At 42.8% G+C, this 24,939-nt stretch overlaps 1 protein-coding gene across 2 annotated transcripts in view; it reads left to right on the forward strand.

Moving 5' to 3' along the window:
• The window catches only part of akt1 (v-akt murine thymoma viral oncogene homolog 1), a 31,799-nt gene extending 6,860 nt beyond the window's left edge, over positions 1-24,939 (forward strand). For both annotated transcript variants that reach the window (XM_075448934.1, XM_075448933.1), the window contains exons 3-14: positions 11,557-11,685; positions 13,157-13,268; positions 13,591-13,717; positions 14,169-14,300; positions 14,454-14,519; positions 15,064-15,132; positions 15,296-15,421; positions 17,025-17,153; positions 20,061-20,275; positions 20,366-20,453; positions 20,691-20,793; positions 23,067-24,939. In XM_075448934.1, the coding sequence (XP_075305049.1) occupies positions 11,557-11,685; positions 13,157-13,268; positions 13,591-13,717; positions 14,169-14,300; positions 14,454-14,519; positions 15,064-15,132; positions 15,296-15,421; positions 17,025-17,153; positions 20,061-20,275; positions 20,366-20,453; positions 20,691-20,793; positions 23,067-23,146 (1,376 nt within the window). In that variant the 3' untranslated portion in view covers positions 23,147-24,939. The remainder of the gene's footprint in view (positions 1-11,556; positions 11,686-13,156; positions 13,269-13,590; positions 13,718-14,168; positions 14,301-14,453; positions 14,520-15,063; positions 15,133-15,295; positions 15,422-17,024; positions 17,154-20,060; positions 20,276-20,365; positions 20,454-20,690; positions 20,794-23,066) is intronic.

Genomic DNA, 24,939 nt, shown 5'->3' on the forward strand with positions numbered 1-24,939 from the left:
CTCCCATCTGTGCACTCAAAACACCAATTTAAAGTCTCAGAAAAGATAGACCTTCATATTTCCATCAACATTTTGTGTGTGTTCCCCAAACCTGGACAAGCACCCATCTACTTTCGTGTATAACTTAACAAGCGCAGGTTCAGTTTGAGTGTTGTCCTCGTCCTCTTGCAGTGCCTATTTATTGGCTCTACATGATGATTGAATTTCACGGTGGGCCAGTGGCAGGCACAGAGCACATCAGCTCTGGCATGTAAGCTAAACACAGCCGCGCCATCCACTCTCCCTCTTTGATTCCTTTCCGATTAGTCATTTTCAGCATGCACGTCCAAAATGTATCAAGACTCCAGACAGAAAGAAGAGCAAGCATTGTGCTCTGGGTACCTTGTAGAACTAATCTGCCGTTACAGCTCCAGATCCTCAGCCTTGTAGAGCTCCGTACATTTGTTCCAGACGGGCTGTGCTCATTGAAATGATCTCATTCTGAAGGACACACCTTCATTCTTTCTTAAGCCTTGTGCTGGAGAAATGTGTCTGGATTGTGGACACTATTTGGGATGTGTTGTGCCTGTTATCTGTGTTGGAAGGACAGTTTTAGAATGCATCATAATTATTTAGAGGTTAAACTGAAAGCAGGACATTAATTAGTGCCCTCATTTACAGATCCTTTGCAAATACTGTAACTTCGTTATTACTATTATAACTAGTTGTTATGTGTCCCCCAAATGATACTTGCCTTTTGGATCCTTCTCAGTGTGCACCCGCACACTTTGAATGTGCCTACGGCCTCTAGTGGCCACAGAGATTGAGCAGCATGTTATTTCTTTTAGCAAGCGTTTTTTTTTCTTTCTTTCAAAGTTTCCATCAAAGCCAGAGCATCATCAGACATCAAAGAGACAGATTGTGGGTTCCCTAGTTTCCAGGGAAGCGCTTGGGCCAAAAACCCAGTGAAGCTCAACAGAACAGCACTTGCTTGTCCTCGCCTCTTCCTTGGCCCTTGTTTGTTTGACTCATTTGCTCCCTGACAAGTATAAAGAGCCGGCCCCCTCGTTAGGCTAACGAAGGCCACAACAACTGTTGGATTTGGGTAGCACGCTCAGCTGGCTCCGACTCATGAGAGGAGGGCTGGGGTGAGACGGGAAGGGAAAGCAGAGAACACACCAGTTGAGGTGGTGAGAGAAAGATAGAGGGGGCAAAAAGAGAGACAGAAGTTGAGCAGCATCTTTGTGATGTTCCCAGAACATTGCTCAGTGACCCAGTCAGCCAGAGGAGAGTCGATGGATGTTGTGTGAGACGTGCCACAGAGACCCTCTTGTGGTTTGGAGCTCTTCTGCTGATTGGCTACTTTGCTGGTCATGCAGTTGAAGGACACCCATGAACTGCTCCTCCAAGCAAAACCTTGTTGGTGGTCCAGTAGCGTGCATGAGACAGAGTAGGGATGAGGTGGGGTGGAGTGGGGGGTGTTATGAAACACCAGACACGACGTAGATGAAACTCTTTTTTTTTTTTTTTTTTTTTTTTCATCCTTTGAATATCTTTGCCCGGTTCATGTGGTGAACAGCCCTGCAACAATTCAGCCAGCTTATTCCATATTTGTGGTGGTTTGCTTTATGATATCTCAATGTGGGAATGCAATGTTTCCTGCTCTGTTAAATGCTCTTCAAAGGAGCAGACCCACCTGATTAAGAATGTCTCATGATACTGCAATGCTGACAGTCTTGGGACTTCAGGTCTTTGACTTGCTGCCAGATTTCCTGCTTCGCTCGGCTAGAATCCTACACATCCCCTCATTATTGCTGTCATTGCTGCCACGTGCTGCTACAGTATACAAAACACTCCCACAAACATACATCCCGCAGAACTAGAGGAGTAGCGCACCAAATTTGCAAACGTATTCACATGGTGGTGGATTTAAAAAAAAATATATATATATATATATAAAGCTATACTTGGGTGTAATTAACGATGTCTAAACCTGTCAGCCTATCACATACTAGTTTGTGACTTAAATCCAACTTCTCTTATGTTTGTCCACCCCCATTAGTACTGATGGATCACCCCAAAAGAATTTCAATCTCTGAAATTTCTTGAAGATTATCATATATCCTGGCCAAGAATTCTCAGACTTTGTCACAGGACCTTAAAACATGAATAAAATAACCTTCCTCAGACATTGCCACGAGTTTGATGTATACATTAACCCTAATCAAAATAGTCTGGAGGAAGTCCTGTGAAAACTATGCATAATCCTATACTGGATTAAACGTACCCATGCGCCACTACACATTATTTGAATATTCTCACAAATCTTACCCCGCTTCTCCTCATCCAATGTCCAATCCCTCTCCCATGCCCATCAGAACAGGTTGTAAGCCACTGCGTTAGAGCCAAATATCCCTCATTACAAAATGACTATGTTGCATGCTTCTAGTAAACCGATTTTTAATTGTTGCAAATAGTCCTCAAATTACTCCAGCATTTCATAATGAAACAAATGTCATAATGATAGCAGTGGCCGTTTTAAATAAGTTTTTCCAACAGAACAGTTTACCAGTACAACATTTTGGGCTTTTTTTCATTAACAACTTAAAATCTGTTAATGTTACAATAATGAAGTACTTTAATTGGTCTTTTTTTTTTCTTTTTTTTCTACTTCCCTTTGTTTTCTATTAATGATGCCAATAACATAAGTATAATTCAGCCTGAAGCTTTGGCACTGATTTTGTTTTTTGATTTATAAATGACCGACATAAAGCATGTGCAAAACTTGCTTAGAAGCTGAGTGAGAGATGGAATGAATTTTCTTGGCTCTCCACTCTTTTAGCAAGCTATGTAAACCAAATGTGAGGGTAAAATTGCTTAATCAAAAGAAGAAAAAAAAGGTCTGTAATGAGGTCATTGCTAGAGTTGTTATATTCCCCGTCACTCTGTGTTTCAAGATCATCAGCAGTTGTGTGTGTGTGTGTGTGTGTGTGTGTGTGTAAGAATAAATCCTTATGCACAGCACAGATCCTCATGACTTTGTTTATAAATGCTGTTTTTATTATTGCCAGTTTGTGTCCTTAAAAGGGTAGTAACTGTAACTGGTTTTCAGCTGTTAATAAATGGCTGACATGGAAAGTGGAGATATTAAAACGTCAAACTGTACAGAAAGTGTGATAAATTGTGGCACGTGGAAGATTTAAACTGCCTCCATACGTTGTGGTCAAATGAACTGAAGCTGATGTCACAACAGACATGAATGGTGGCATAAAGATAGTGTATCTTTAAGGCTGGTGCAGAACATTATTATTTTCACTTAAGATTTCATATGAACAGATAAGGGTATCCACACCGATCATGTGAGACGCGCATCTCAGCAGCGGCTCAAACAGTACTGCTGCCGCCAAACATCTGGAGTTTGGGCGTGCTGCCTATTTTTCACGCATGACGTAACCATCGGGGAAGCAGTTCTAAGCAAAATCCAGAGTATAATGTTTCTTTGTCATCATATTGATCTCATATCAATAACAATTCTCCATAATTTCAGTGTGAAGGCAATATTTCATAGACATTAAGAATAGAAGTTACTCGTTACGATGATGATGATAAATTATTTTTAATTTAATTTCAGTAACTGAATCTGTTCTCAGGTTACAGCTGGAACTTTGGCATCTTCACTCATATGAAACATGTTTTAAACAAAGCTGTGCATTTATGGCCATTACAAGACTCGTGTCATGTGAAGAACAACGAAAGGTTGTTGGTGTGAATGCAAACATGCTGCAGTGATGTAGCAGTTCAACAAATCATGCATGCCATGCACACGGTACGTTCCCGGTCTAAAGCCGTGAAAATGAAAAAAGCAAATTGGCTCTTAGAAGGTTTGTAAGTTGAACCAACTCCCAACTGGCACAAGCACCAACTTGAAATTAGCATCTGGTTCAATTTGGTTGAACAGGGGTGTTCTACAATGGGTTGTTGTTAGTAGTTTTACTGAAAATAACAAGGTAGCATGTATTACTTCTCTACAACGTTTGTGAATAAATTTTACAACGGATAAGCAAAACTTTGGCAGTAAGCTACCACAACTCAGCCCAGTTGATCACCAGCAGTGGAAGGGGAAGTGATCTGGGAGTAGAGCCCCTGTAGGCAGGGTCCAGTAGCAGAGGGTGTCGCACCAGGAAGCCAGCGCTCTGGCCGGGTGTCTGGCCATCAGCGCAGACCCCCTGCTCTGGTTAATGGGAAGCAGTCTTCCTGCTAAATGTGGTGGAGAAAAGTAAATTACTGGGGTACAGCTGTCAGCAGGCAGGCTGGCTGGCATGGTAGTGGAACCAGGAGGCTGCGGGAAGTGGCACCTCCACACCATTCGTCTCCTCTCACGGCATGCCTGCTGTGTGCTTACTTTTCTGTGCAGAGTCCGCCTGCTTGCCACAACTGTGGTGCTCAGCAGGGCTTTCTGTCTCTGTTCCCCTTTTGTCTGTGTTGTTTCCTCACCGTCTTCATCTCTGTCCTTCCCATTGTTTTCTTCCTTTCTTAGTACCACATTTTTGCTGCTCTGCTTCTCTTCATTACGCCTCCCTTTTCCCCCTTAGCCATCGCCCACCCCCCACAAGCTCATCCCTTCTCGGTCCTCCCCCACTTTGAGCGCACACTCCCTGCCCACCACCCCACCACCACCCTGTTACTAGGATAATGACCCTGCTGACAATTCAGAACCATGGTGGAAGCAGCTATGGACTGGCGAAAAGCTCCCAGTCACTGACATCAATCACATCACTGGCACCACTCTTCAGTGTAGAGAGAGAAGAAGAGACAGAGAAACGAGGGGGATGCTCAGCTGTCTAATGTCTGAGAGATGACTCTATGATAATTCATGAATTACATACCATATATCAGCTTCTTTTGTTGCTCAGAACATACTTATGAATTTATTCAGAGGCCACAAAATTTCAAGAGGTGCAGACTACCTGTTAAAAGGGAAGAAAAATGTCCTTTGTTATGGGGTTTGTTAACCCTCTTGTTTGAGGGTATTAGATCTTACACTGGTCATTGAGAGTTCATTGGCACTAATTTGCTCAAAATAATGTGTGTTTATTTGTTTGCCATGCAGTAACCTAGTTAACTAATCCATGGATTGCTTGTTTACCCAGGGAGAGGGGGCAAATCTCAGCCCCAGTGTGTCAGGGGGGAACTTCCCACAGTGTCTCTATGGTAATCAGCAGGTGTCACTCACCATGGAGAAGAAGTGAGGGCTTTCTTATGAGCGTGAGAAAGAGGGGCAGCCTCCATTGCATCCCCAACCCCCTCGTTTTTTTTTTTTTTTGTTAGGCTAGCAGCAGCCCTAGTGACTGAGAGGGATTGAGTTCGATTGGCGACCATTGCAGCCCTTGAACGCAACTTGTTGATGCTGTTGTGAAAGCCCTGGCAGTGCATTCCCTCTACATCCAGCTGCATGGGAGAGAGAAGCCAACAATAGAGGTCTGGAGAGTGGAGGTGTCAAGAAGATGTGAAGAAAAGGAAAGAAAGGAAGGAGTCAAAACTCTTGGATAGTTTAGGATATCAGTCTGATGCTACCTTATTTGTACATATACTGTCTGGCAAATGGGTAGATGGGTGTTTGGAGAGAATAAGAAGTTCAGCCCAGAGCCCTGTGATTAGAGGAAGGGATGGTGGAGGCAGAGTTTGTGGTTGCTAGGGCTCAGTGATGACCCCTGCATCAGGGAGCCCCCTTTCCTCTGGAGCAGGCAGCCTGTGGCTCATTAAGATGCAGGGCACAGGGTGGCTGGCCGCAGCTGCAGCCTACAGGCAGAACCCGGCAGAAAAGGGCCGAAGGGATGGCGGGGGCGGCTGAGGAAAAACTAACAAAAGGCGAAGCCCTTCTCCCCCTCCTCCCTCGCTTTGGAGTTCTAATTCCCTAATCCTCAACCTCCGCCCACCACCCCCCTTCTCATCCGATTCTCACCACTCAAACACACACGCACTCATGCACAGTTCATGCAGTTACCACTGGCTCCCTTCCTCTCATCCCCAAGCCATGAATGGCCAGACGGGGACAAAACCCAACAGCAGCCCTCTCAGGAAGTCCAACCACTGGGTGTGGGCACTGAGAGGCACATTTTGTCTGACCCTCTCGGTTCCTCTCACTCTGTGCGAGATCATTTACACACTTGCAGTGTGAAGTGTGTATGTGAATGTGTTTGTGGATTGTGCGATGGTCCTCTCCGTCTTTGAGGAGTTGGACTAAAATTTGCAACATTATCTTAAAGTATACAGAGACGGGAGAGAATGGGGATGAGAGAGGGTTGGTGTCTTAGTTACACTTAATTGGGACACTGTGGTCTTTCTTTTAGGGGCTGCTTGATGAATGCTACATGTTGTGTCTTATTAAAAACCAAAAAGTCACAGCAGCTGGGACCTCAACATTCCTGTCGTTGTCACATAGAGACGGATAGAGCCGGACGCTCCTCGGAAACGGCCACTAACCTCCGTCCCTCCTTTTCTCTTCCTTTTCTGTCTAAAGACTTCCACATTTTTCCCTTTATTCACTGATTCCTCAAGAAGCCTGCCTGGCTACTCTTTAGGTCTCTCACATCAAGTTGACATGCAAATGGCTTCTGTGTTAAACATTATCCATGTCAGTGGAATGCTTTGGATCTTAAAATTTGCATTCAGTTTGCTTAGAATTTCAACGTCTTCATTCTGACACTAACTCACTTCGGCTACCTAATTAGATGTCAAACTTGTGCCCATAAACATACACTGCCTCGGATTGATAAACGTACACAGGCGACCTGGAAGATGCTTCACCTTGTACAGCTGTGGCCAAACCTGTTCTCTCCCAGTTCACCTTGTTTGTGTGTTTTGTGTTTGGGGTGTAGAGGGCGTGGCAGTTGCATGCTGGAGCTGTCCACACACAGGGCCATGCAGCAGTTGGCAAATAAAGATGAATTCTGTTGTGTTTGGCAGCGGTTCTCTGTTCATTATTTTCCACTTTGCCCAGCGCGCATCCCAGCCCTCAGCAGCTGCTTGTCATGTAAAGACACTCTATCAGGCCCTGACAGCTCCTCCCATGCAAACACACTGAGCATGGCTCATACACTTACTCGCACACACCCCCTCCAGTTGCACTTGTACATATGTGGGGAACATATGTAGTGATCTGTCTCACTACCACTCCATTCAGCACAACTCTTTGCACACTGCGTAGCTTTCTCATCCCCTCCAGTTCTCTCATCGCTCATCTTGTGTCAAATCAGTCTTATTGTACTTCCATCCTTCCCCTCATTTAGTTGAGTTGAGCCACATGTCTGCTGTCACAGTTTTATTAGAAAAGCTTTAATTCCGCAACGCAGACAGCGTAGTGGATTTCCTTGTTTATGTGTGACACTCTGCAGGTTTTTGTCTTATCTAGGTTGTGGTCAGTCTGTCTGTTGGCCACTTTCCTGTTTTGCAGAACATGTTGACATCAAAAGAGGTTTAGTTTACTGGAACACTGTGATGATGAACTGACTTAAAAGCTTAAGGCTCTCCTGTGTTGTTATGTGGCCCATTGTCCTTTGTCAGCTGTCTGCACCGTGTCTCTCGCAGTATGCAGGATATATTTGGGGTCTACCCTGCAAAGCACTGAATTCAAGTGGTCTTAAATCTTAAGAATAGGTCTGTAAGTAAAGTACCATAGCAATTTACACACATTTGTCAGTGGAAGTGTAACATATACATCATTACTAATGTGAATAGAAGTTTGTGAGGGTAGTCATCAGTTTGTTTAATTTAGACTGCTGTTGGTTTAATTATGTGCTAATTTTAAGGGGGCTGTTTGAAGTTTGGCATTTTGACCCCTTCATTTCAGTAAATAAGGCTTGGCTAAGTAACAGAATGACCTTAAATCCAAGTCATTTTACCAGAATCACAGACTACTTCCTCCAAAAATGATTGAACTGTTGCTTCTTATGCAACACTTTTGCGTTAGTTTTCACTTGTTGTACATGGTTAGAGTATAAATCTCTGACCACAATCTTTCCCCCCCGACTTTGTTTATTTGAACAGTAGAAGATGCAAAAAGCCCAGCTGTCAGTTTCACTTTCTCATCATGTCAGCTCTTAAGAAAAGCCACTGTGTGGAAAGTACAGCTGAATAAAAGTAGAAGGGGAAATGAGTGTAAATGGGGAGCTGACAAGGGTCATCTTTGTTGTTTATGCTCTCAACACAGACTTTGTGGATGGGTTGCACTGCAGACAACCGGATATAGCTGCTTCCACTCTTGTCATGTGACCAGGTTTGTGGTCATAGACGAGGAAGTTGCTGTGTCCTCCTGTCTAGAGGGAGTGTGCGCTAGTTAAGGATGTGCAATGCAGATGGGGAGTTGATTAATTTTCCTCTTTGACAGACCCACCATATCTAAAGGTGGGTGTAATCAGATAAAAAGACATCCCCCTTTTTACAACTACCTCTGAGTTTACGTAGTTGCGGTATGATAGTTGCTATATTACTAATCTTAGAGAGGTGTCACATTCGTTCATAAGCTTGTTTACCTTTTCATGTGCTTTGTGTGGCCTCTCCCCACTGACCATACACACTTGTCTCTCTTGATATCCCAATTCAGCATAGTGACAATTCTTGGAAGACTCAAGCGACTGAGAATGCTGGCCTGGCATTATCATCTCCCCAACATCCATGTGACCAAGGCCACCTCAGTGTGGCAGAATGTCTCCAAATGCAGTACATGCCAAGCCTTGAGCTGCTGCGTCACATATTACCACCCAAGCAGCTTCTCTGGTGGGTGATATGCGTCAGTGGTGCTGGCAGGAAAAGCTCTCAACCTTCCAAACTGAATGTTGATGTAATCTGTTACACACACATGCCTTTTACTGCCTACAAGGCAGTGTATAAACACAAATGTATTTACACACAAGCACACAGAGCCCTTAGACAAACACCTGTCCCTGCCCGTCAGGATCTCGGTGTTATAATGTACGTAAGAGTGTTACACAGTCTGGAATTGATTTGCTTCATTCCAAAGTAAAAACTTCCCAACTGAAAGTTTACTGTTATCTGTTGCTGTCGAGATGGATGTTGAGCCTTCCTCTTGTGTCATGGTGTCAGGTATGGGGGCTCATTATGCTGTCTCTACATTGTGCACATACTGTCCTCAATGTTAGCTGGCACAGACCACAGCAGGGGAATATGGGTCAGCCAAAACCTGACCACAGAGCGAGGCACCAGCTGGGGCCCTGCTGAGGAAAACAAGGCTCAGTACGAAGGGCTCAGGAGACTTTCTGGCTGTAGACTCAGGCATCTTATATTTGTTGAACAGGCTCTTGATTTAACTCCCAGCTGTATGTGTACTCTTAAATTCTTTAGAGTATTTAGATTTCACGCGAGCCATGTCTCCAAGCACCATTGTTCTTGTACTAAGGTAGTCGAGAGGTCTTGAAGGCTTATGATAAATAATCCTACACATGTGGATTCTTTGGAGCCCAGCACACTTGCAGGTGACCAGTATTGAAGCTGTTATGGAAGGCTTGTAGTTTTAAACGGGCAAATGACTCACCATTGCAATTGTGTAACTGAAATGGGCGCAAGGGAAATCCATCGAATGGAATTCTGCCCATTTGTTTTCCAATTAGGGCAACGCGTCTAATACAGCTGTCTGTGTTGAAAGGTAATGAGAGAAGCAATCTGCCCACATAGAAAGTGCTGTTAGTTTTTAGATTAACTATATTTTGTGTCAAAACAAATACTTTGCAGAAAACTAGATATACTGTACATCTGCTGATTAATCAAAAAAAACAATATATTTTGAGTTGGGGATGAGATCTTTCTTCATTTGTGGCGAATGTTCCATCATCTCATTGGTCATAGTAAATCAGGTGTTTGTTATATTTGCTTGTCTGCTTTGGGTTTAATGGCTTTGTGATCTTACAGAAGATGATTCACAAATATTATATTTTACAAGACTTCATCTTGTTGAAGTGAACTTTGTCAGACTGGTGTTGCTTTTTTTTAAAAAAAAAAAAAAAGTACTTCTCCTTCTGCCCCTTTTTAGTTTGATCAGGAAAGCCGTAAGTAGGATGTCGGTGCTTAATAAAAAACGTCTAGAAACGAAGCAGGAAGAAGAAGTTGGAACTCTCGAGGTGTCAAAAACAACTAACTTAAAAAGTGACGTTCAGCACGTGTTATTTCTCTAAATGCTTTATATGAACGTGTACTAAACTGAGGTGGCACGACTAGCTGCTGAATGCTCTGTACTGTCTGATCTGTTATCCGTTTCATCAATCAGAAGTGCGTTTGAGAGAGGGTAACAGAAGCTCATATTGACGGATCTATATCACCATGCACACACAACCTCTCACAAACACCCCATAGTTCAGTGTTGGAGGAAATGGGGCAATTAAGGACAGCTTGGTGCTGCTCTGCAGGGGGTTGATATGCGGCTCCGTAATTAAAAATAAATTACAGTTTTCCAGTATAAATATTCAAGTTCCACACCGCCGTGTGCCACTGCCTTGTTATGGTATGTAAGCTGTTGTCTTTTTTTTCCGTCTGCGCAACATCTGGCGCAACGTTTCCTGAAGCATCACCGGAATAAATTGAGTTTTGTCTGCCTTCGGAGAGATTAATTTGTGTGATGCAAGTGTGTCTAAGTGAATGGGATGGACATGGATGGCTTGAGGTTATGGCTGCTATTGTGGGAGATTTTATTTGAAATCGAACTGAGGCTTTGGCAGACATAATCCCGGAGTTAAAAGATTGATTGGAAATTTTAAAGGGGGACTTCGCCATTTGTACACTTGAGTATTTTTGCATAAGGAGTACTTATTTAATTTTTTTTTTTTTTTTTTTTTTGTTAAAAGGCTCCATAAAGCCTTTTATAGGTTCAAAGTGAGTGGTACCGAATTTGCTAAACTGCTTCAAGTAATGTAACTTCACTCAGAAGCAGCTGCAACCAAAAGCTGAAGGAAATCAGAGGGTATGAAAAATATAGGCACAAGGTTTTGAGTACACGAAATCTTAACCATAAATTGGCTTTCTCTCTATTTTTATTCTTTTCTTTTTCCCCTTCTTGGTAACATTTGTCAGCTTTGATCTTAAATTTCAACTTACCAGTTCAAGGAAAATGGATAGACGAGGCTTTTAATTTAGCTTGAACGATTCCTGCATATCTAAATTGCAAATGAGTGCCTAAAAATGGGACTTGCATTGTGGGAGGAAAGAGCCCCGACTTCTGCTTAAAACAGCATTTGTCCTGCAGCTGACCTACACCATTTAAAAAAAAAAAAAAAAAAAAAAGACGGTGACAAGATGGTCATTTTTAGGCAGCACTGGTGAGCAGCATAGTAATTAGAAAAAAAAAGCTGCCCTGTCTGGGATTTAAAATGAATAGATAAAATGACAATAACTATTGTCATTAATCACAAAACCACAATTGGTCAGCATTGTGAGAACATAAAAGCACAAGTTTCTCACTTAATGGGCAGAAATCCCGTAAAATCTTCATCACTATGTCGCAGGCTGTTTTGTGTTCTTATCTGTTGTCCTTTAACCTAACAAACCTTCTCAATATCTTTCTCTTATCAGGAGAATACATCAAGACCTGGAGGCCAAGGTATTTTCTCCTGAAAAGTGATGGTACATTCATTGGTTACAAAGAGCGACCACAAGATGTTGACCAGCTGGAAACCCCCTTAAATAACTTTTCTGTTGCACGTGAGTATCTGCTTCAGAGAAACCACCACATTTTTTTTCCTCTCCATTTCTTGGCAGCTTGTCTTACCCACTAGTTTGCAGCTGTTCTTGTTTTCACTCGCATTGTCGTCATAAATAGATAGTTTTCGCTTCGCATGTATCTTATCTGAAGTTTTATCAGCAGCAGTTTAGGCCAGTCTACAAAGCATGTCCAGGTGCTCATGAGGTGAGAGATTGATGTGGGGTTTAGTCTCTTGTGTCAGGTTCCCTATGCAGTCTTGAAAAGTATGACATTTCTTTCAGTATTTTCCAACTCAAACAAACTAATTCTGTAAGAAGTCTTTCTCCAGTCCCTCATACATTGGATGTTATCCTCCTCTGTGTGTGCTCTACGCAATCTCTCAGTTTTAACAGCGTGAAAGAAAATGACGACAAAAATACCCCGAGCAGCCCAGCTCACGCCGTCTTCACATCAGAAAAAGTTGCTGCGATAAGCTGTGCAGATGACTGAACACAGCAATTAGACAGCATACTGTTTGTTTAACAAAATGCTTCCTCCCCGACGCTCTTGAGTTATCGTGGCCATTAACTGGCTGATTTCAAGTATTTATCTGGGCTCCGCTCTGAGGCTCTTGTCTCCATCAGCAGTAGCTTTGGTTTTTGTCACCACTGCGACCCCATCACAGGGGACACATGGTGTGTCGTTGCTGACGGGGCGGCTGCAGCTGGATTACATACCCACCCTGGTGGAGCCATGTTGGATCTCAGTGGTGGTCCACTCCGAGTTCTCCATCTATCAGACAGAGGCCATTTTTGTGTCTCATCCTGACATATTTGCTGACATGTTTCATTTGGGAACAGATGTTAAGAAGGAGGTGCAGATGGAAATTTCTGCTTTATAAATTCAGCTATGAGAGTGTTGTGAGTTATTATTTTCGTGAACTGCTTACAAGATAATTATTTGCTTCAAAAGTATGAAAAGTGAAGAAAATGGAATAAAATAATAAAAATGATAACGAGTGTATTAATGAATTCTGATGTTTATTATCACAAAATTTTGATTTATTTCGATTCTGGGCATTTGGAGTGAGGTCCAAGGTTCTCACTATTTTATGAGATTTTAAAGAAATAAAACATTACAAATGAGAACAAGCTGAAAAATTTTAGTGTAATCAGGAAAAACATAATTCAAACGCTAAAAGTGCAAGACAGACTTAATTAAAATTTGTATTGCAAAACGGATTCAAAACTGATATCAAAACCTTCTGCTACTTTACTAAATATGATATTTTAAAGGGGCCTACAAATCAAGAATCAGAGTTGTTTTCTCCTACCAAAGTGCACCTGTTATTCTCCAAATTGGCCAACAGTGTCTGTTAGGGTGGCGATAAAGATAAATGGCTATAACTGTGGGTCTGTCTCTCCTCTCTGCTCCCCTACACACTGGCCCTTCTCTTCCATCTCCCTCCCCACTCTCCCTGGCTGTGGTCAGAGTGCCAGCTGATGAAGACGGAGCGGCCCAAGCCCAACACATTTATCATCCGCTGCCTGCAGTGGACCACTGTCATCGAGCGCACCTTCCACGTGGAGACCCCCGAGGAGAGGCAAGAAAGAGTCACACACGCCTCTCTGTTCACAGAGCACAAATCAACACAAACCATTTACATGAAAAAAAAACGAGCTTTTCTCCCTGGAAAAGAATCGAGCACTTTTAAGAGTTTTGTTATCTTGAACACGTAAAAGCAAACACAAATGCTGACATTTAATCATTGTTACACACTTGCACAATGTCCACTGGCTATTGGCAGAGCTCGCACTTAAAATTGCCTTCCTGTTGATAAGAAGACAATTACATGATTGGGTTGCTGGACTTGCATGATTGCAAATGGGCTGATGTAATCTCTTTGCTGCCTCTGTCTCCTTCAGGGAAGAATGGACCAAAGCCATCCAGACAGTGGCTGAAGGTCTCCAGAAACAAGAGGAGGAGATGATGGACTCCTCTCCAGACCCCATGGACATGGAGGTTTACCTTACCAAACCCAGACACAAAGTGGTACTGACACATTTACACTCAGTTATGCATGTTTTGTCCATTATACCCCAAAAAATCTCCCTCTTTCTCGCCTTAAAAGTGTGATCTCTCGATCCTCACATTTTCAATGTCCCCTCTCCCGCCTTCTTTCCCAAACATCAGTCGTGGGTGGCTTAGCACCAGATAGCATGTCCACAACCCCCCGCATATGTCATGACATAAAGGTCCAAGGCCACAGGATTGGATGTCCCCCACACAACCATTTTCAACATTCTCCTCTGAGTCTGGGTCAGAGGTTAACTGAGACACAACCACATATAGGCCAAAGAGGCCTTAGAGGAGTGGAAATTGCTTGGTGCCTAAAATGTTTGAGTGTTGTCTGTGGGATTGTGTGTCTCAGCTAGTTAGAGCTTGAGTTTGTTAATGCTCCTGTTTGTAACCAGATCCCACTTTCTCTGCTCTGGCCTCCTAGACTATGCACGACTTTGAATACCTCAAACTCCTGGGAAAAGGCACTTTTGGCAAAGTTATTCTGGTAAAGGAGAAGGCCACTGGACGCTACTATGCCATGAAGATCCTAAAGAAGGAGGTGATCGTAGCAAAAGTGAGTGGTTGCCAATGATCAAGTAAAGGGGTGAAAACAAACTGGGGTTTAGGAGGGCAGTGGAGCAATGACTGATACCTAAATACTTAGCTATTGTAAGAGTTGCACAAATACCCTTTGTGTGTGTGTTTTTTTTTTTTTTTCTTTTTCCAGGATGAAGTGGCGCACACGCTCACAGAGAACAGAGTCCTCCAGAATTCAAAGCATCCGTTCTTGACCGTAAGGACCCCTTCCGTACCTAAACCAAACCTTATTTTAAGCCATAGAGATCCTCAGGAACCTCTTCAGTTTAACCCAGCAGCATGCATTCAGAAAAAGCGGGCAGTTTGACCAGGAATGTTTTAGGGTTTGTTTCTTTCAAAGACTGCAGCTGAGTGGGGCCTTTTTATAGCAACAGCAGCCATTCTTTTTACTGTGGATCTGAGGTGGGTTGTCATGAAAACCTCCTCCAAAGACTTTGGTCCAAATGGCAGGTGGAAGAAACACATGGTGCAATGTGCTTAGTGAAATGAATGGTACAATACTGGTCACACAGTTGTAAAAAAAAAAAAATCTCAACACACAGGATACTATATGCTCTATTTTTTTCTGCAGTTCCCTTCTCTTTAGATGTTTGTTTGACAATGCAGCTACAGGTGCAACATTGTTATGTGGTAACTCATGTTACCACCAGCTATTTAAAGGTTCGCTTCCTCTTGACCTAGCTGGAAACACAGAGTTCTGCTTTAAGCATTGCTTTTTTTTGTTTGTTTTTTGTCTGCAGGGACTGAAATACTCCTTCCAGACATATGATCGCTTGTGCTTTGTCATGGAGTACGCGAATGGCGGCGAGGTAAAACATTATAATGATCAGCAAATGTCCTCCGGTAGATATCTGTAAATCAGCAACGCAATACTTTTTATCCTTAAAAAGTTTCTCATTTCTCCTGGCCTGATCAACTTCTCTCATTTGTCTTTGACTTCTTTGTTGTCGATCTCCCCTGTCTCCGCCTCAGCTTTTCTTCCATCTGTCAAGAGACCGGGTATTCTCAGAGGAGCGGGCTCGGTTCTACGGTGCAGAGATCGTGTCAGCGCTGGACTACCTGCATGCTGAGAGAAACGTGGTTTATCGAGATCTAAAGGTAGGGCGTGAAATGCATATTCACCTTTTCCCATCCTGGTCACTCTTTCTTCTTTTTCTCCCTTCGCTTCGTTCCTTCCTCCCCTGCCTGGATATAAATAGGGTTTATCTCCATCCAAAGCAGTGGTGGCGGCCAGGCTTATTGATCTGCCTCCCCGAGATCAGCCTCCAGCCCTCACTGCAGCTGGAGGCAAGCCTGGTCCATACATTGCTGCGGCGAGACAGAAATAACCACCAGTGCCTTTTTGAACGGGTTGCACCCACCTCCAGTTATAGCGTGCATGGGGTTCTCATGCGGTAATATCTGTCCACTTAGTTCATAGTTGACGTCATTTTATAAGTTGGCACTTCACTAAAGCGTTTTTTTTGTTAACGGAGAGAAAAATGCCTGTCGTTCCACAGTGAAGACGTTTCAAGGTTTCAGCTGCCTCTCCTTCAGCTCCAAAGATAAACTGAACACTAATTCTGTAAAGATGACATCAGTCTTGGATGCTGCTGAGTGATGGGGCTTGTTTGGGTTTAGGAGGGTTATCATTGCTGCAGTGGGCATCTGTATCCATACTACTTCCAGCTGATAAAACTATACCAGCCAGGTCAGCACAGCACGCTCTGCCTGCCTCCCTCCCTCCCTCATTCCCTCGGGTTTACGAGGCAGGCTCCCAGCCTGCTAGGGTTCTCCTGAAATTGCCAGGGTAGCAGGATTGGAGGATGTGCTGACTCTGGCCGGGCGCTGCTGGCCACGTGTGAGCTACAGCTGCCAGGTGACTTTAACCGAGAGAGAGGGACAGTGAGGAAAGGGAGGACATGCAACCTCGAGTCATGACACCGCTTAATGCACATCCCTTTTGCCTGTAGGTCATTGTATCTGTACATGTTGTCACCAAATACATTTTCATTTGTGTGTAGGCACATTTTCCTTTTGAGTGCAACTGAGGAAAACGTTTTTTTTTTTTTTTTTTCCCAGTGTTATAAAAGAGAGATTTCATTAAAGGATGATGGGCAACCTTTCTTAATGATACCATATCCTTATTGTATTTTACTTTACTCACCGTCACATACAACCACAAAACCTAAATGATAAAGGAAAATAAGAGCTAATGTATTGACTGTTTGCAAAAGTGCCAATATTAGTGGTTTATTACAGATAAAGGACCTTTTTGCACATTTAGACCAATATATGCATTAAAAGATAAACTCTTAGCTTATATTTGAAGTGACATTGAATGTCATAAACCTTTATATTTTATTAATTGGGTTACAGGCACTGATTTACATCTTGTTTTTCCACAACATCTATAAAAATACTGATGTATTTGCATGTTTATCTTTTAGTAGTGCATTTACAAATTAATTTGTAATGACCTGATGTGACTTAAGGGATTTTTACTGTTCAAGCCTGAAGTGCTTCAACATCTGGAGTGATCAACATAAACTTAGTGGGCAGCTTTAAATTCTCCAGAAAACGCGGATTTCAGAAGGCTTTTTAAGACGAAGCCCAAGGCTTGAATGGGTTAAGAATTTATCTTTCAAGTGTTTCTTTAATGAAAACGGTAATTTTGTTGTGATGCTAATATATGTGCTCTTTCTGTTTGTGTGCTACTCAGCTGGAAAACCTCATGCTGGACAAAGATGGACACATAAAGATCACAGATTTTGGCCTTTGTAAGGAGGGGATCAAAGATGGCGCCACCATGAAAACTTTCTGTGGAACGCCAGAGTACCTTGCACCCGAGGTAAAAAAAAAAGCAGTGTTTCCTCTATCAGAAATGGTATTAGTATTTCTAGCAGCAAACCCAAATTTCTAAAGATGAGCACAGACATGACAAATTGAATGAAAAGTTAAACACACACAATGTTGTCTAATGGCTTTTTACAGTGGTTGTGAAGGCTTTGTCAACGCATCGATTCAAAATCTCCTGGTGCTAAGCTACGTTAGCTACATAATCAAATCAGTGACCTCCTTGTGCCCTGTCAAAGAATCTGCATTCAGTAACTACTCTTAAAGTAACAAAAACACAACGTTTGGACCCCGATTACGAATGCTGCTCCTGACACACGTGACATCTGTAAATCCCAAACAAAACAGCTGCTTGTGTTGCTGGACATCAGAGATGGGAAGCATTTGAAGGAAAGAGCAGCTGTCTCGAAATGCTTTTCTAATCTCCAGCTGAAGTTGAGTTAATGAGTGCGCAGTGTGCCCAGGGCAGGGCAGCCTGCTCTCATATTTGCTGTAAGGGGAGGGGTGTGGCTGCTCCCTGTTGCGTGCAGGTATGACAAGTGTTGGAGTGGGCTGTGTAATCCGATATATATCATTGTAAGTGTTTGCAGTGCATGGTTGTTTGTGGGTTCCCTTGCCTGTTGTCGTAAAAATGCTTTCCGGGAGAAGGGTGTCCATGTTTATACAGTTGCCGTATCGTTGTTTTTAGACTGCATTTGGAATTTTCTGGTTGGGGGAGGAGGAAGCGGTAATTGGCTGGCAGCACTTCAGGAAGCATGAGCTCCCGCCCCTAGAAGTGGAGGGGTGGGGGTGGGGGGGCATGGCCACATACAGCTGTTGTGTGGCACCAGGGGAGCCACAGTCCCCACTGCTGCCCGGGATGCCTCACCTGACCTGGGCAGACTCAAAGCTGCTGTGAGCACGCTATCCCACAGTGCTTCAGGCTGTTTCCAAGTGTCGCTTATCTGTCCTTTGTAACAATCAGACAGAATTCCCTCTGATCGTCAGCAGCGCGCAGGCAATATTGGCTTCTAACCTGGACAAACAGAAAAGAAAAAAAAATGGAAAAATTCCTCAGAGCACTCCACCTGTCCATCCCAAGCTCCTCCTTGCCCACTCCGCTCCTGCGCAGAGGAGCACAGCTTATGACAGCTCTCACCTCGGCAGCGGGGCGCGGGGAGACATCAAGGGGGTGTTACCACGGCAACAGGGTCGCTGACTAGCGTCTCTATGGAGTCCGGGCCAGGCAGTGTTACAGGTTGTTCTGCAGTAAACAATGACCTTGTTGTGTGTGCTGCACAGGAATGCTGTAACGTTTGGGAATATTCCACTCAGATCTGCAGATAGAAAGAGAGGTAGAGGCAGGACAGACCCAACCTGCAACAGCCTGACCAGTTAGTTATGAGTTGGACAAATTTGCTGAGTCACTTTTATCAAGCACTTGCAGGATGAAAACCATTGTTGGTTGAGGGAAGTGACTTTTGGGGAACATCTACATAGAAAAATGCAGATGTGTTTATTCCAGCCACTGACAACGATCTGGATTCACCAGCTTGAAAGATTAATGGCTGTCAGTGCAGACCTTTTGTGAGCAGAAAAAGTGCAGTGTAGAGAGCAGAGCTTCGAAGCAGCAGCAGCAGCAAGTGTTCCTTTTATCCTCACCCATCTCCCTCTCTCCTCCCCCATCTCTGCTCCTTTGGGGGAGTGTAACAGTATTAGTTTGGAGCTGGGGCCCAAGGAGGCAAGCAGTCCTGGTTACGTATATGAGGGATGAGCTTGGCTCCTGCGCTCCTGGCAGCTTCACAGCTGTGGTGCTCTTCTACATATATGGGGCAGCTGCGGGCCCAGCTGTCGCACGGTGTGAATCACACGACAGCAGCGCTGGAAATAGAGACGGCCCAGTAATCCTAGCCCTGCACCAGCTTCACGTTACTTCCCCTGCCCTCCCAGTCCTCCTCAATGGTCAGCACCACAGTACCAGGCTGAGTGCCTGCAGACACGCGCACGGTGCATGTGCACGTACACACACACACACACACCAGATTTCTTCCTTTTACGGACACCTCCTCCATCTCCCTCTCATAGCCAGAGCACTTTTGTGTCCATATCTAATTCTATTAACCCACCCTCATCTTTTTACCTAGGTTTCTATTCTTAGGTCGGAATTATCTAGCATCACGCTGCGGAAGGTTTAAGAGAACAGACTGTTCTCCTTGTCTTGATTTCACCTTCAACATCCGACTGGAGAGGTAGAATCCAGTACATGTCCCCAGAGACCTTGGAATATCTCAGCTCAGCAGCACATTAGTCATGCAACAGGTTGCACTGTTGGCTAAGCACAACAATGGAGGAGTTTGTCTCATTAAGAACTGTCAATAAAATTCATCTTAAGGAAAGAATAACACAAATTTCTCCATTTCTGTGACTGGCTGTGTTAATTGAGTTAGTTTGTTTGTAAGACCCTGGTCTGTTTTTTGCTTATTCAGGTGACCCACACCTCTGCTGTTTGTTGATTGTATGTGTGTTTGCGTATCTGTAGAAGGCCCTGTGGTGATAAAATATGCAAGGCTCCAGGGAGAAACTCTATCCTTGTTCCTAATGTGAGATGTGAGTCAGTGTTGGCTGGAGCTGGCTCAAAAGCCCAGACCAAAGGGGAAAGCTGGTGATTTTGTTGGGGGTCGGTTGTAATGTCCGAACACAGCCTTATTGGTCGAACCATAAACTGGCGCTGCAAGTGTGTAGAGACAGGTTTTACTGTTTTTTGTTGTTGTTTGTTTTTCCCCTTTAGTAGCTCATTTCACAAATATGAGCAAGATATCATAAAATATCAAGCGCACACACACTCATCATTAAGTTGAAATGGCCCAAGAGCATACCAGCAGCAGCATTAAAAACCTTTGACCCGCTCCTCCCCGTCCCTCAGGTCCTAGAAGACAATGACTATGGTCGTGCTGTGGACTGGTGGGGTCTCGGGGTGGTGATGTACGAGATGATGTGCGGCAGACTGCCTTTCTACAACCAGGACCACGAGAAGCTGTTTGAGCTCATCCTGATGGAAGACATCCGCTTTCCTCGGACTCTCGGCCCTGAGGCCCGCTCACTGCTCTCAGGCCTTCTGAAGAAAGACCCGATGCAGAGGTGAGAACTTCTGCTGCCTTCTCAGCCGTAGTGACGCTGGACAATGGCTCCTATTTACATGCTGTAAATCTTTTGTGCTTGCGTTTCTAGGTTAGGCGGAGGGCCTGATGATGCCAAGGAAATCATGCAGCACAAGTTCTTTGCTGGGATTGAATGGCAAGATGTGTATGAGAAAAAGGTGTGTTTCTAAAATGTTCCTGTAATATTTAATTTTCATTGTCTTATTTTGATTGTTTTCATCATAAAGACTACAAACTTGGATAGTCGTCATTCCCCCAGGGATCAGTGAGGTCACGTGACTTGAAGTAGTAACATCTAGAAACTATGTCAATTGTCAGCAGACTGGCAACTGTTACTGCACTGACTCATTGCTGTGATGTGCTGATATAATTGCGTCTCCTCTCCTCTCTAACAGCTGGTCCCGCCTTTCAAGCCCCAAGTTACCTCGGAGACTGACACAAGATATTTTGACGAGGAGTTCACAGGACAAATCATCACTATTACGCCACCCGGACAAGGTAGCATCAGACCCATACTTAAACACTTCCATATACTTGATGACTTTGTGTGTGTGTGGTGTAAGTCAACATCAAATGATCAGACGGTTTCTTATTGTGCATCATTGCGATGTTGCGTTTTCTTCTGGTCACCGAGGGCTGTGTGAAGAAGAACTGCCACCAAACTTCCCCTTTAACTTCTTTTAAGATGAAAGCTGACCTTTTAACCTTCAAGAGATCCCAATTACTGTTCTTAGAAAAGGTTTTTGAAAAATTCAGGGTCTCGTCTTCTTTTCCATGTAAAATCTCTGAAACGATTGTCACGGTTTCCTCAAAAGTCTCATTTTATGCTGAAATCTAAATGAACAAGCTCAAATGAGAAACTACACTGAACAAATTCAATCCAGCACAAAGTCTACCCTCAGTGTTTGCCTCTGTAGAGAAATTATATTGAATTTATGGACTGAGGCTTGAACTAGTGGTGTGGAGCTCATAAATGTGAGGGAGGGCATTACCCAGCTCCCTTGAGAGTAGTGTGCCCTCTACTGGAGAGCCATTACAGCAGAGTGCTGGACCTCACAAAATTAATGACTATGTAAAGTAATGTAAAAATGTAAATTGAATCACAATCCCAATGCATACAACAAAGAAAACGTGTCAAATGTGTCTTTTTTTTTTTTTTAAATTTATTCAGTAACGGCAACAGACTGTTCAGACACATTGGGACGGTCTGAACACAGAACTGCTTGGAAAATGGTTTAACAATGTTTCTCAACATAAAACTGCAAATTGTTTAAGTATTCCAAGATTTCAGTAGTTACAGGGTTTTTTTAAACTAATAATCCATTTTACATTATTAAAGATTTAGATAATCCAGACAACACTGCATTAGAAACATTAGTTCTTCAGAACAGCCACACATACAAGTTAAAAGTATGAAGAATGTGTATGAAAATATCTAGAAATACTGTTTGCCTCTTTGGGTCTAAGGTTATTTTAGCGGCCTTATACACCAGACATGCCCGACTGCAAGTTGTCAGCTTGGAGTGTCGGTAAAGGGCTGTTTCTCTTGTATATTTGGTGTGTTAGTCCTTTCGCCATTGTCAGACTCCATGACAGCTAACTTAACATTTCACTTGCAATTTCTTCTCATTTGTCATCTTCACCTCTCAAACACAAGCAACACTTTCACAACATTGTGGCCATGTGGAGTGAAGAAACCGAAGACCGGCTGATAAGCATGACTCAAGAGATCAGCTCTGAACCAAAGAACACAAAGCGCACACTGCTGTTTACTTTTTTTTTTTAATCTATGTGGTCTTCCACTTCCCTGTATTTCATAACGATTGTATAGCACTCACTTCTGGCAATCTATTTTCTTGTGCAGGCAGTTGGAAGCATTTTTTTTTTTGTGGTGAATTCAAGTGCTGTTTTGTTTGTTCAGATACTGACGACACAAGCAGACCCAGCAGAGGGTGTCCCGTCACTGCTGATTCTTGGTGTATAAAAGCCCTAAAATGGGGAAAAAAAACAAACAGAAAACTGTTGGTGAAAATTTTAAGTTTTGTAAATCGTGGCCATTGCTTCATCTAAAGAGAACCACATTCTGTAGTCGAGCTAGAATATGTTCAAAAACACGTATCCTCAGTTCTTACTTGTGCATATATCATTGATGGGAAGCTGATCCAGCAGAGTGGAAATCATGCTGCATGCTGTCCCAACTCTTTTGGAACATGTTGCTGGCATCAAAGTGGGAAATCGTCATCTTTCTCAAAACAAAATGTTACTTCTACGTTTCATACTGTTGTCTTTTAAACTTTGAGCAGTTTTCAAATCATTGCATTCTGGTTTTATTTACACTTTAAACATTGTCCAAACATTTACAGAAAGGAGGGGTGTGAATCTCTGAATGAATGTCTTTGAGGAAAAGTATTATTAGGATTATCATGGTGGATCAAATAAAAGAAGTTCTGATCATTGCCTCATTTACTGTTAATCTGAGGGATATACTGGGATGTCCATTTGTTTCTAACGGTGAAATATCTGACAAATTAAAGTGATCAAAAATTAATGGAATATTAAGATAGTAAAATAATCCTAAATATTAAGTAAAAGGATATTGAATAATTCTATAAAACTGTTCATTTGTAACAGCAATAGTTGATTATGTGCAGAAATTTTAGAGGTCCTTGTATACAAGGACAAGGATAATCTTTAAGGACTTGTGTTGCCTCAGTATATATTGTTATAGTATCTACTAACTGATGGGTCCTCTTTTTTTACTCCGCCCACAGATGACAGTATGGAGTCTTTTGACAGCGAGCGGAGACCCCACTTCCCCCAGTTCTCCTACTCTGCCAGTGGGACAGCCTAAGCGATTCTCAAACATTCCTCCAGTCCCACCATCTCCTCTCTCCACCCGACTGCATTCTCAAAAGCCCACGTCCTCCCAGCATTGTCTGTAGAAGCTGTCGTTGGCTGTAACTGTCACAGTCTAAAAGTTGTGTTTTACAGGAAGGAGGAAGTGCAAGACAAAACAAAGATAAATGTGCTTGTTCTGTGTGGCCTTTGAAGACTGACCATAGAGATAACACTACCCTGCATTTCCTGGTTGTTATGTTGTATACTGAGCAGGCATCCATACACCATAATTAATGAGGAAATGTAGTTATGTTATGCACAGATCAGGCAACTGCTATAAATGGATTCATTTTTCGAAGGGGTGGTTTATATTTAACATATACAATGAAATATCAACCATTTCAAATAGAAAATAGGCATGCTGTGGACCAAAAACACCATGTGAGCAGAGGGTGTGTTGTTTGTTGAGTGGCTGATAAATCTGTTTTTCCCCAAGACCATTCAGATATTTTTGGCTTCATAAGTGAATGTACCGATTCAAATAAAGCAAATTTTTCCTGCATACTTACATGTTGTAACACATGGCTATTTCTCAGAAGACTGAAATGCCATCTTCTGGAAAGGATTTCTATCACTTTCCCTGCCACCCTGATGCAAAACTGACACCAGTCAGTCTTTTATATTGTCATGCCACACCATGATGGGTCAGATAAATCAATTGTGCAATACAGTCTAATGTGAGGAATGGCAGACGTGCAAAGAACAGAGCACGAGTAAACTTTAAGGCATAAGTTGGCCTGCATTGGATTCTTTTTGTAACTGTTTGCACATCACTGAGAGACCCACGGTTTCCTTTCCAGGCTAATAAATAGCTTATCCAGCTCCCCCTGAAGTAAATGCTTATAGTTCCTGATGCCTTTTTATCTGAATGCTGTGCTACAAACACCTCCTGGTTTCCCTCTGACTGGGTCACCCCAGTCTGACCCCTCAGAAACTTTTCTCCTCTCTGGATTTTTCCTCTGTGTACAGTACACTATTGGGTGTTTTCCACCCGGTGCATATGCTGCAGCCTCAGTGAGGTCACTTTAACATAATACACTTCTTTAGGAATACTTTGCAAACAAACTGGGCTTCAGGGGGAAAGTTGTCATCTTTGATTTGCTACTTTCGGGGACTTTGTATCCCTTCACGAGCTTCTGAGTTATTTATATGAGTCCAGCATGGATTAAAATGAGTTTTACTTTGCCAATGATATGCACTTTGCTGCCCCAAAATGATTGTATTTGGACCCTTATTTGTATTTTGTGGTTGGTAAAGACTAAATGACCTTCTTTTATGATATAAATTCAAGTCTTTTGGATACAAATTAAATATTTGCTAGTTTGAATGATTTCTTCCCTTTTAAAGACAGCTGAGGCTAAGCTGAGACTCTTTGGAGGTGAACTTCTTACAGAGTTTCCAAAAGCACTTCAGTATTTTTAAGATGACAGATAATCATTTTCCAAAAGTGCATAATACGTCATTGAATGTAATGGTTTTTATTATATTGTTTTCTCTTCAATCGTTTGCAAACCTTTGTTCACTTTTTGAGTCTGTTATTACCTATTCCTATGCACATTCCCCCTTTGCTGTCACCTTCTAAAAATAGGGAAAATTCATTTTATATTTTTTATTTCAACTTTTTTGTACCTGCCCCTCCTGTATTCTTGAGACTGAGGACACCAGCTTTAGTAAACAAATAATATAAACTTTGTACACTGTTTTTACTTGTTTCTTTCAAATTGATGAAATAAAAGGTCTTAACAA

Source organism: Odontesthes bonariensis, chromosome 17 (assembly GCF_027942865.1).
Source record: "Odontesthes bonariensis isolate fOdoBon6 chromosome 17, fOdoBon6.hap1, whole genome shotgun sequence".
Classification (NCBI taxonomy): domain Eukaryota; kingdom Metazoa; phylum Chordata; class Actinopteri; order Atheriniformes; family Atherinopsidae; genus Odontesthes; species Odontesthes bonariensis.